At 46.7% G+C, this 13,024-nt stretch overlaps 1 protein-coding gene across 1 annotated transcript in view; it reads left to right on the forward strand.

Moving 5' to 3' along the window:
* The window catches only part of HYDIN (HYDIN axonemal central pair apparatus protein), a 420,256-nt gene that overhangs the window by 331,594 nt on the left and 75,638 nt on the right, over positions 1-13,024 (forward strand). Inside the window, exons 41-45 of the mRNA XM_044932144.2 lie at positions 1,299-1,469; positions 4,500-4,717; positions 5,932-6,069; positions 9,305-9,488; positions 12,054-12,195. Coding sequence (XP_044788079.2) covers positions 1,299-1,469; positions 4,500-4,717; positions 5,932-6,069; positions 9,305-9,488; positions 12,054-12,195 — 853 coding nt within the window. The remainder of the gene's footprint in view (positions 1-1,298; positions 1,470-4,499; positions 4,718-5,931; positions 6,070-9,304; positions 9,489-12,053; positions 12,196-13,024) is intronic.

Here is a 13,024-nt window from a genome sequence, read left to right on the forward strand (position 1 = left end):
TGATATATCGTTTTAAGTGGAAAAAAATCATGCTTACAATTTGTAATCTCTGTTCATTTCCTATTGCTACTGTAACAAATAACCATAAATTTAGTGACTTAAAACTTTGGTAAGAGTTCTGGAGATCAGAAGTCTAAAATGCGTCAACAGGGGTTCATCCTTTCTCGAAGCCATAGGGGGAGAATCCATTTCCTTGCCTTTTCTTGTTTCTAGAAAAGTTATCTTCATTCCTTAGCTCATGGGCTCTTCCTCCATCTTCAAAACCAGCCTCATAGCATCTTCTAGTCTGTCTGTCTCTCTTTCTCTTTGTTTTCATCATCACATCACCTGTTCTCACTCTGACCACCCTGCTTCTCTTGTAAGGACCCTTGTTATTACATTGGGCCCACCCAGATAACCCAGAGCACTCCCCCACATCAAGATCCTTAATTTAATCACACCTGCAAAGTCCCTTTACCATATAAGGTACCGTATTACAGGCTCTGGGCTTCCCTGGTGGCTCAGTCAGTAAAGAGTCTGCCTGCAATATGGAAGACCTGGGTTCAATCCCTGTGTTGGGAAGATCCCCTGGAGGAGGAAAAGGCTACCCAGTCCAGTATTCCTGCCTGGAAAATCTCCATGGACAGAGGAGCCTGGTGGGTTACAGTCCATGGGGTCACCAAGAGTCAGACACGACTGAGTGACTGAGCACAGCACATCACAGGCTTCAGGGATCAGGATGTGGACATCTTAGGGTGGGGGATTATTCAGTCTACCACCTAGCCCACTACTTTTTTTATAAGAAATGTAAATAAAATAGTTACAGATGCATAAATAGCAGCCATATGTTAACTATAATCTCTCTGGATGAGTAAATTATGGATCTTTTTTTCTTCTGTTATTTCTGAATTTTCTGCTTTCTTTTTTTAATGAGCAGGTATTTTGAATGAGAAAAACAGACATCAACACAAATTATTCTTTAAACCAAAAAAGTCTCTTCCCAGTAGAATGAGGGAAGTAAGAGCTACAAGATTTTTAAAGTTCATCTTTTAGAATCACTTTTTAAGCTGAGGAGAAAATCCAGAGGGAATGTGGATTGCCATAGCACATGGCTATTCAGGGGTAGAATTAGGACCAGAACCCCTAGTTATGACTCCTGGCTCAAGTCTTCCCTCTTTTCTTGGCTGCTACATGAGATACTTAGAGGCCGGGACCTTGGAGAGGTCACTTTATAGGAGCCTCTGACCTAGAAACTTCTTCTGTTGAGAACAGTGAGCAAATGAGAGCTGTGAAATTCAATCCCCTGACCTTTTTTGTAGGAAAGTCAGCCACCGCAGTCAACATGGCCAGGTACTACAGTGCTGCCTGCCTGAACCTTGACTCTGTCATGCTGGAAGCCATCTCTGACAGCAACAACGTCGCAGGCATCCGCGCCCGGGAGCTCTGCATTCGGGCTGCCATAGAGCAGTCCATGAAGGAGGAAGAGTCTGGTGAGAGCCATTTCCTCTGACTCTTTGTGGCCAACTGGCCCTAATCCCACTGGTGATACTCAGTTTACCCCCACCCCCCACGCCGAGCTTTTCTCCCACAGCTCCACTGAAGGCTGACTTATAACCTGTTGCCCATCAGCAGCCCAGAGAATTCTCTCCCACAGACATCCACTCTCCTGGCTGCCCAGTGCACTTGGCACTACAGGGAGCAGGGTGAGGATGGCCCACATCTTTGTGGGTGACCCCTGGAGTGGGGACTGACATGCAGAGCAGAGGACAGTATATAACAGAAGTACCAGCTTCTGCAGCAGACCAACTTTGAGATAATTGAGTTCCAACAAGCATCTGGGGAAGTTTTCAGGGAAATAGGCTTTGAAGGAGGAGAATGTTGACAGGCAAAGATGAAGATAAGGACATTCCAGACCAAGAGAGCAGGGACGGTAAGTTAGAGGTGGGAAGACAGGTTGAGGGCAATCACAGTTGACCTTAGTGCTGAGATGAGGCATTTGGATTGTAAACTGAAGGAAAAGAGGAATTGGGCACTTTTCACCCTGTGGGAGAAATAGCCAGAAAGTCACAGGAGGAAAGGCACTCTCATGGTATCTTGTAAAGAAAGCAGTAGTGAGGCTGAATGTGAGTGGGGCTGAGAGTGACCTGCATGGCAGGGAATTGAAAGAGGGGGAGGCGTTCAAGGTGGCCACACTCAATGACCAGTCACAGAAACCAGAAAGAGAGTTACGCCATTTACCAAGACAGGGAACATGGGGGAGGAGAAAGCTTACTGGAGAGGAAAATTAGGTTTTTAAACCCCATAGTAGTAGTACTTACTACTAAGTACTAAGTAGTGTGGCCCTACCCACCAGAGGTTAAGAATCCTGACTCCCTCAGATCCTCTAAAGACCTGCGGGGCAGGAGAGCAGCTGCTCAGTGGGAAAAAATCTATGGACTATAAAGCTGAGTGCCTGCTGAGAGTAGACTCATTCTTTTAATAGGAATGTTTAGAACAGCATGATGTCATTCCTGATGGTGTCCCACGCTTACTAGTTCATAGACCTGGCTGGGGCTTTCAGGAGAAATGGGAGATTCTTTGCCAGGAAGATGAGAGAAACAGCTTTTTAGTGGTGTAGGGAAGAAAAAATTTTCTCTCCACTTTTCTGATTTCTTGACTGAGTGCCCCTGTAATAAAAAGCAAATTAACAAGAGAAGAACAAGTTTATTAACATGTATGCTTCGTGTGTCCATGGGCAATATACTCAGGGGGGAAATGAATGGCTTTAGAATTCAGAAGTAAATACCACCTAATAGGGAAAGGAAAGGGGCTTGTGGTCCTGTTGGGGAGGGTCAGTGGTTTTTAGGAAAGATGATGGGGCCTTAGGAGGATGGATGGGAGGTATGATGACTTCTGATGGTTTGGGTGTAGTGTGGACTTGAGTCTTTCTTCTGTGATGAAAGTCCATCTCCCTGGTCGATGAAACTTCCCTGGACGGGATTTGTGACAGTGGAGCTTCTTAGGGAGACTCTGTCTTTGAGTGGCTAGGGGGAGGTCAGAGAAAGCCACTCCTTGCATTTACTGCTTTTTTCAAGTGCCTACAGCTTAGAATAGCCAGTATGTCAAAGCAGCATGTTTTGAGGTTGCGTATCCTGAGCGCCTATAGTCTTTTTTGGGGGTGGCATATTCTGGCACCCTTTAGTGGGAACCCCAAGCTGCATCATAATCTCAGTTCTGTTAGATTTTTTTGATTTCCTTTTCTGTCAAACTGCGTTACTCAGAGGTCTTTGGAGCTGTGTTGATGTCCCTTGACAAATCATAAATTTGAACTCCCTGAGAAAGTAATGTCAAGCTAAAGGCTTAAAGATTGGGAGAGACTTCCTCAACAAAGTGAGAGATGTGGCTGCTGAAGTATAGGAAATCAGTCAGTCCAGAAAGTTCCAGAAAGAGAAGAGAGAGATGGACACAGGGCAGGATGGGACCTTGGAGAACACTTATCTTTCAGGAGCAGGCAGAGGCAGCGAAGCCAGGGGAAGTGGAGAAGGCAGAGTGAGGGTCAGAGGCAGGGGCAATCAGAAGGGCTGCTGGAGGGGGGGCCAGAAGGACTTTGATGTCTCTCCAGAGCCCTAGTTAAGAGTCTCGGGGACCCTTCCCGCTTTATTTTTCTCATAGTCCTTATCCCTAGTTAACATACTATTTATTCTACTTACTCTGCTGTCAGTCTTCCCCCTACCCCAGCGGGAATGTGAGCTTCCAAGGCAGAGATTTGTGTTAGTTTTTGTTGCTAATGTATTCCTGGCATCTAGAGCAGTGCCTGGCGCATAGCAGACACAGTAAATATTTACAAACATGTATTAAATCAGTAAGTGAATATAATCAGAGGTAGCTGAAAGTTCAAATCAAATGATCCCTGAGAAGAGGACAGCTATAGTTCATAGTTCAGAAGTCACTGGTGACTTCATAGAAAGCCCTTTCAATGGTGGGGGTTAAATCCAGACCTACATGTGCCGTTTGCTGTGAAGTCAGCTGACTGTACTGAGGTGGAAGTGACCAGTCTAAACCTATGGGTCTCACACAGGACCCGCTGGCCGCTTGAAATGTGCCAAGTCCAAACTGAGATGTGCTGTAAGTGTATGATACGTGCTGGATTTTGAAGATTTAGTGAGAATAAAAGACTGTAAAACAGCACAGTAATAATCATGAGAGGTTTCCCGGGCAGGCAAGGCTGTAGTCGTACCAGCAGTTTCGGAAATGATTACCTTCTGGGCTGGAAGAGAAGGTGGGGCAAAGTCTTGTGGGATCCCCTGAGAAGATGAGCAGTGTAGGCCGGGGCTCCAGCCCAGACTGGGCACACACCCCCCATCATCACCATCCACCCCCAGTGGTGGAGCCCCTTCTCCCAGCCCTGCTGGACAAGCCGCAAGTGGAGGTGGCTGTGCCATCCCCAGAAGAATCACACCAGGTTTCAACTTGCCATCCTCCCTATTATTTCCTTATTATCCTGAGGTGATTTTCAATATAAACCCACTCTCTCCGTGTAGCCCAGGAGGCTACTGCTGCGAGTCAAAATGCCGTGGGACAAATGCGACTCAGCAATGAGACCCTGAGCAAGTTAACTTCAGAATGCACTCTGGTAACACCCGAAGTGAAACCTACCAAGCCTGTGCGTGGGAGTGTGCTACTCACCAAGGGCAAGGCAGAGAGCCATGGCTCTGGGTCTCAGAAGCAGCATCACCAGCACTCGTCTGAAACGCCCCAGGTACAAATCAGGGCTCCCCAGAAGGAGGGTTGGGATCCCCCCTCCTCCTCCCCCCTAACCCCCCTCCTTCTCCTACCCCTCCTCCTCCTGGCATCTTGCATCTGGGTCAGCACAACCTCATTCCTACAGGTGCCCTGGCCAGGCAGGCCTGGGTACTGCCCCTGTACCATTCCTGAAAGGAGTATTCTTCTACCAGGTGTGAAGCAGGTCAGGTCCTGGCAAAGTGAAGATAAATAAAGCAAAACCCTGCACTCAGGCTGAACTAAGAGCCTGATGAGGGTGATCACCACACATTTTATTTGGAATAAAATGAGATTAGGACAAAAGAGGTATGTAAAAAGAATTAGGTTAAACCATACGAAATTGATATGAAATTGACAGTATTCAACCACTTGAGACCTCTGTTGCAACAACTTCATGTGGTTCAACCTACTTCTAAAGGAATGTTAAGGATGGACCCACTAATATAAATTGTGGGAGGGCTGCAGGGGAGTCTTGAAAAGTCATAAGGAAGCCAGAGAGTTTGAGTCATGTGCCGAGGGACTTCAAGAACAATCTCAGCTGAATAGCAGGGGCTGAAGCCAGAAAGAGTGGGTGGCACAGTGGATTGTTGGTAGGAACCAGAGTCAGATGAGTGCAAGCTTCTGAGATATTTGAAAGAAAGGGAGAAAAGATCAAATAATCATTAGAGGAGCAAACCCAGGGTCAAGAGAGTTCTTTCTGTGAAAGGAGGTAGAGGCGCAAGCTGGTTCTGTAAAGATGGGAACTCCTGGAGAAGTATCAGATGATGATCTTCCCAAGAGGGAAAGAGATTCCAAGGAAACGTGGCGGGGGAGACCAGGATTAAGCATAGTTAAAGGAAATTGGTGCCATCTTCCTCTAGAGTCAGTAAAGGTGTGAAAATAGATACAGCTACTTGTGGAGGAAGCAGGGTGGAGAGTGGAAGTGAACAAATGTTTGAACGAATGAACAAATGTTTGCTGTTCAATACACATACAAGGCATCTTCCACAGTGTTCCTACTCGAAACTTACAGCAGTTATTCAAGTGAGATAGGAATCTTCCAGTTTACAGTACAACCCCCATTTTATAGATGAGGAAATGAGACCCAGAGATTAGATGATTCTCCCAAGGTCACGTGGCCTGTTAAGTGGAGGAGTTGTTGAAACACCAGACTTCTGGATTCTGACTCCTGATCCTTCTCTCTCGAAACAGGTTTCCTCCAGCCCTCTCCCCGCGGGGCCCACGCAGCGTCGACTCAGTGTCAGCGCCAGTGTTGGAGGTGATACCGGGCTCGTGAGCTGCGTGCTCCCTGAGGAGCTATTCACTCAGATCCTGGCCGACCGAATTCAGGTGCCTCCACACCTACCTGCGTGGAGATGCAGGGCTGACACGCCTGTCCCCCTGCTGTAAGCCAAGGTTCTGAGCCATTGCCCACACACAGCAGCTCAGAACCCAGGGGCCTCAGAGAGGAAGGATGGGTTTCCTCACCCTCTTTTGTCCTTTTGATAGCCCTCGTCAGTCTCTGACCCTGGCTGTCTGCTGGCTGAAACCACACTCACCTTAAGGACCAGTGAGCAGAAGGTAGCACATTCAAAACACACACGTGTACAGAGTCATGGTACAGCCCTCAGAAGTATGTTAAAGATCATAACGTGGAGCCATGATAAGTTAGAATTTGGAGTGATGTTAATTGTGGTAAAAATAAGTGTTTACACAACTCAGTTGGTAAAGAATCTACCTGCAGTGCAAGAGACCCAGGCTCAGTTCCCGGGCCGGGAATATCCCCTGGAGGAGGAAGTGGCAATCCACTCCAGTATTCTTGCCTGGAGAATCCCATGAACAGAGGAGCCTGGCCGGCCACAGTCCAGGGGATGCAAAGGGTTGGATGTGCCTAAACTACCACCACCATGTTATTAACTGAGAAAATCAGATTATTAAATAGTATGTAAACCATAATTATATTTCTCTAAAAATATTTATAAATGTGTATCATACACATAATAAAAATCCTTAAAATACATGTTAACTGTGGTTATCTTTGGCTAGCAACATTACAGGTTTTTAGTCTTCATACATTTCTGAATTATTTTATAATGATATATGGCTCTTAAAGTCAGAAACACAGTAACTGTTTCTTTTTGTTTTGATTTTCCATTAGTGTTGTTGGTGTCCAACTCTTTGTGACCCCATGAACCACAGCACGCCAGGCCTCCCTGTCCATCACCAACTCCCGGAGTCCACCCAGACCCATGTCCATTGAGTTGGTGATGCCATCCAACCATCTCATCCTCTTTCATCACCTTCTCCTCCTGCCCTCAATCTTTCCCAGCATCAGGGTCTTTTCCAATGAGTCAGATCTTCACATCAGGTGGCCAAAGTATTGGAGTTTCAGCTTCAACATCAGTCCCTCCAATGAATACCCAGGACTGATCTCCTTTAGGACGGACTGTTGGATCTCCTTGCAGTCCCAGGGACTCTCAAGAGTCTTCTCCAACACCACAGTTCAAAAGCATCAATTCTTCGGCTCTTAGCTTTCTTTATAGTCCAAATATCACATCCATACATGACCACTGGAAAAATCATAGCCTTGACTAGATGGACCTTTGTTGGCAAAGTAATGTCTCTGCTTTTTAAAATGCTGTCTAGGTTGGTCATAACTTTCCTTCCAAGGAGTAAGCATCTTTTCACTTCATGGCTGCAGTCACCATCTGCAGTGATTTTGGAGCCCAGAAAAATAAAGTCTGACACTGTTTCCCCATCTATTTGCCATGAAGTGATGGGACCAGATGCCATGATCTTAATTTTCTGAATGTTGAGCTTTAAGCCAACTTTTTCACTGTCCTCTTTCACTTTCATCAAGAGGCTCTTTAGTTCTTCTCTACTTTCTGCCATAAGGGTGGTGTCATCTGCATATCTGAGGTTATTGATATTTCCCCCGGCAATCTTTATTCCAGCTTGTGCTTCTTCTGGCCCAGTGTTTCTCATGATGTACCCTGCACATAAGTTAAATAAGCAGGGTGACAATATACAGCCTTGACGTACTCCTTTTCCTATTTGGAACCAGTCTGTTGTTCCATGTCCAGTTCTAACTGTTGCTTCCTGACCTGCATACAGGTTTCTCAAGAGGCAGATCAGGTGGTCTGGTATTCCCATCTCTTGAAGAATTTTCCACAGTTGATTGTGATCCACACAGCCAAAAGCTTTGGCATAGTTAATAAAGCAGAAATAGATGTTTTTCTGGAACTCTCTTGCTTTTTCCATGATCCAGCAGATGTTGGCAATTTGATCTCTGGTTCCTCTGCCTTTTCTAAAACCAGCTTGAACATCCGGAAGTTCACGGTTCACGTACTGCTGAAGCCTGGTTTGGAGAATTTGAAGCATTACTTTACTAGCGTGTGAGATGAGTGCAATTGTGCAGTAGTTTGAGCATTCTTTGGCATTGCCTTTCTTTGGGATTGGGATGAAAACTGACCTTTTCCAGTCCTGTGGCCACTTCTCAGTTTTCCAAATACATATTGTACTTGAAAAGAAAACTAAATCACCAGAATTTGGGAGGGTTTGCTGCTTATGGATTACAGAAAACTAAATTGCTTATCAGGTCCTAGAGTTCTGTGTTTGCTTTGGTTTGCCAGAATGGGCCACAGTATTAATTGCACATTTAAGTACACAAAAATTCGACTTGAGTTTCGCAGAAGAGGAGGAATGTAATCACCAGAAATGATTCATGTTAAGGTTTGAACTCGCTACTGCGTTAAAGGTGCCATTGCTCTCAGCTCATTTGAACACAGTGGTCTAGTAAGTGTGCAGGTGTTTCATGCACCCCAAGTAAAGGCTGAGACCACTGGTAAAACCCAAAGTAAGCCAGGAGAGCTGTGCTACTCATAGAACTGGCCTCTGATGAGATACAGAGTTTGCGCTACTTCCTTTATTGACAAAGTCTTCCCTATGAGGAAAAAAAAAAATGGCAGCTAAACTAAATAGTATATGTACTGATTGCAGTAGTTGATTTTCTGACACAGGATTCTTGTCTCATCAGAAAGTGGTAGTAATCAGTGTCTAGCCCACGGTGGCCAGTCTCTGCACTACACTTTAAGTAACGCTGCAGCACAGCCAAGGCCTGTTCTACAGTAGTTACTGTTACCAAAATCATTACGCTCCAAGGCAGGAAAACCATTAAGATAAAAAAGGCCCATCTGCTACCACTGCCTTTGCTGCAGAAGGACACCTTTTATACACATCTTCCTTCTCTGTGTTTCATGGATCTTCCCAGATTCTCATCTTAACATTATTTGTTTTCTTGATTTCTACAGAGACAGAATAAATCCTTTAGTCTGCAGATATGTATGGCAAAGATCTTTCATGACTGCTGAAACATTTTTATTTTTCTCTCTTGTTTAATTACAGCCCCATTGAATCTGGCAGGTGGGAAGGCAGTGGAACTTTCATCTGGGCCCAGAACCAATGGTTCTGGGTCTGCAGAACCAATGGCAGCACCTGTAAAAGCAGCAGCAAAAGAAAAAATAGCTTCCTTCTTGGGGAACAGATGATCTTGTGGCCACAGTAACTGTTTGTGCTCTGGTTTCAGCTGAGTGACTGCTACCGAGGAGTGGTGTTTGACAGCCTGGAGACACTCTTTGCTCGGAACGCAGCTACCGCTCTTCTCTGCCTGCTGAAGGCCATCGGCAATCGGGAGCACATCTATGTCATCAACATGGCCCAGGATTACGCAGCCATGAAGGCCCAGGAAAAAGCCAAAAATGAGCAAGAAGGTAAGGCCATCCCCTCCTGGGCTGTCCTTCCAAGCCCTATAAGTCTTTCCTTTAAACAGAGCTCTAGGCCTTTTACATTCCTTCCCTGCTGTGAGCACCCATTAGGCTTATGTTGCTACATCTGCCATCTCATTGGTGCCCCACCTCTGCCCTGGAGGGTGGCTGGGAGTTCTTATTTCCACTTTGCATGTGAGGCAATTGAGACAGAAGGGACCTGTTGAGAGATGATAGAAGGAAGGATGGAACCCAGCTCTTCTCACCATAGGCATCTTCCTCTTTCCCCCGACATCACATTACATCCCTTCATCTTCTCTGTAATTACAGCCTACCTGAGGGTATCACAGGGCTTCCAGGTGGCTCAGTGGTAAAGAATCCACCTGCCAATGCAGAAGATACAGGAGGTTTCAGTCACTGGGTTGGGACAGTCTCCTGGATGGCAACCCACTCCAGTATTCTTGCTGGAAAAGTCCTATGGACAGAGGAGCCTAGCTGGCTACAGTCCATGTGGCTGCAAAAAGTCAGACATGACTGAGCAACTGAGCACTGACTGAGAGAGCCACATCACAGGTCTCATCCTTACTCAGGTGACGCGTTCATTAGCTTGTCGGTTTTAAGCCCACTGTGAATTTCCTGTAAGACCAGAGTAGAGCTTGTAACTTTAGGAAACAGTTTCTACATTCTAGCCTATTGTGTACCAGGCACTGCAGCAGATTGTGTACACTTAAAATGTCTTTAAAGGACACTTTGGGTCATTTAGTCCTGACAAAGATTATTGCCCCCATTCTACAGATGTGGAAAACGAGGCTCACAGATATCAAAAGTTTTGTGTAAGATCACAGAGCATATTAGTAAGATCTGCGTAACTCTGAGTTCTTTGCTTTTTTGTCATTCCAGTGGCCTGTAAAAAATTTTCAATGATTGAAAAGTGCATACACACATACACAAAGAAAGTAATGTTAGCTTAAGTTCCAAATTTAGACAAAAGCAGACCCAGCAGATCTTGGCCCCCAAGGGAGAGGACGGCACTACCCCTCAGAGGCAGAATCCTGCTTCAGCCTCAGCTCCAGTCATATCACTGCCCTTCCTCACTCAGCCTTGCCTCTGTCTTCCAGAACAGTCTGCACCTTTTCCTTTTAAGGAAATATTTACAAACACTGAGCTATCTTAGTTCATAGTGAAGTGAAAGCTGCTCAGTTGTATCTGACTCTCTGCGACCCCATGGACTATGCAGTCCGTGGAATTCTCTAGGCCAGAATACTGGAGTGGGTAGCCTTTCCCTTTTCCAGGGGATCTTCCCAACCCAGGGATCAAAGCAGAACTCAAAGACTGCTTCCTTTTATTCTCATCCAGAGATTGACCAGGCATCTCTCAGCAATATTTCAACCTCCAGATTCCTAGTTTCCAGAAAACTCATTTCCCATCAACAATCAACTTTTGAAAGAAAGTATCTCTTTTCATTTTCTCAATTACCTGTAGTTTTCACAGTTGCAATATAGGTTCCTATTCCCTTAATCATTTTAAAAAGTCCTGAGGCAGCATACAATATTATTATATTAGAATCTAGCTGTTATTGAACATTTATGATTGTGCCAGGCACTGGGCTAGATGCCTTACATGATTGCTTATTTGATCCCCACAACAGCCCTGTGAAGGAGGAATTATTATTCTGATCTGTTACTATCCTCTGTAAGTGTTAGAGACTAAGAACTCAAGATGTAGATCTCTGAGCCCAAAGCTCAAACTTAGGGAAGCACCAGGAAAGACTGTGGTACCTGTAACATGTGCAGAAGCAGCCCAGAGCCTTCGTGCCAAGTGTGAGCCACACTTCAGGACCTGGAATCTGCAGGGTGTGGAAGTTGACAGTTCTGTCACCTGAGCACTTTGGTGGCTTGTGTTAGTAATGGGTAAAGTCAGTGGGTGGTATATTACTTTCCTATTACTCCTGTAATACACTGCTTCAAGCTTGATGACTCACCACAGATTTGTTCTCTGACAGTTCTGGGAGTCAGAAGTCCTAAAATTGAGGTGTCAGCAGGGCCATGTTCCTCTGGAGGCTCTAGGGGAGAATCCTTCTCGCCTTTTCTGGCTCCTAGAGGCCCCCTGCATTCCTCGGCTCGTGATTCCTACCTCGCAACTCTCTGACCTCTGCCTCATTGTCCCCTCTTCTTCTCTGACCCTGACCCTCCTGCCTGCCTCTGGTGGACCTCTGTGATTATATTGGGCCCACTCAGATAATCCAGGGTCATCACCCCAACTCAAGATCCTTAATTTACTTACATTTGCAAAGTTCTTTCTGCCATGTAATGTGACATATTCACAGGTTCTGGGCATTAGCACGTGAACCTCTTTGGGGCCTATGTTCAGCCTACCACAGATGGAAACCACTGTGGGAACTGTGTGAGTTCAGGAAAGCCCACCAGAGATTAGGAGGCCGCCTGTGGTACCCGCCGCCTCTCCCTGTCACACACGCACCACAGCCTGCTTAGGCAAGAGCTAAACCACTGGGGTCCCCGCAGCCAAAGGTGGTGAGTGAGTTTTTCCCACCCTCCTGTTTGCTCCCCACAGAGCACAAACGCAGAGAAGCGCAGAAGAGAGAGAAGGAGCGTCTCCAAAGCATGGATGAGGAAGAATATGATGCCTTGACAGAGGAGGAGAAAATAACCTTCAACCGAGAGGTTCAGCAAGCCCTGCGGGAGAGGAAGAGGAGGTCAGTGTCCGGGGCTGGTCAGAAGGGAAGCACTGCCACTGGGAGCAGTTTCCGTCAGGCATACAGCCCATCCTGGAGGCTGGGGTCATCGGGGCCACGGGAGACCTGGGAGGATGACTTGCTGAGAGCAGAAAGAGGTATCTTGCACAACCAGAGTGCTGGTTGCTGCAGCCTTCCCACGCCTCCATTCTCCTGTCCTTCCTTCTTTCTGGGGGACCTGTGGGACCCAGGGCTAGAGGCTGTAGTGTAAAAAGAGGAGGGGCTTCTGGCCCCTGCCCTCCTGCTGTCTTCCCTGAGAGCTACGGCTCATCAGCCTCTGTGCTCAGGTGTCCACAGATGGTGATCCCGAGGGCCACTCTTGTGGGCATGGTGGTTGCCCTCCATAACTTAGCCATTTCTCCTCCTTTCCTGGCCAGCATCTTGGCCTTTGGTAGTGCCGTCCATCCCGAGGTCTGACTGCCACTCCCACTTGCTCCTTAGCCTGGGCAGTTCAGCAGAGACCCTGGGTAGGCTCCCAGGCCAGTCCTCTCAGCCACCTCCTGTGCCCATCCCTGGGGACCACACAGGACTGACTGAATCCCCTCCATACCGCCCATGAGACATGGCCCACAATTGGATGCTGTCTCCGATACAGGTGGGCAGTGTCCTGTCCTCAGATCTTCAGACATGCCAAGGGATTGAGGGGGGTCTACTGCCTACCCCTCCCTAGGATTCCAAACACTGGTGGGGGGGCAAGATGCTACCTGTAATTTAATCCGCTTTTCTCCTCTCCCTCTACCTCCAGACTCCTCCCACTGGCCCCCAAAGAGCTTTTATGTCCTCTACAGTA

Source organism: Bubalus bubalis, chromosome 18 (assembly GCF_019923935.1).
Source record: "Bubalus bubalis isolate 160015118507 breed Murrah chromosome 18, NDDB_SH_1, whole genome shotgun sequence".
NCBI lineage: Eukaryota > Metazoa > Chordata > Mammalia > Artiodactyla > Bovidae > Bubalus > Bubalus bubalis.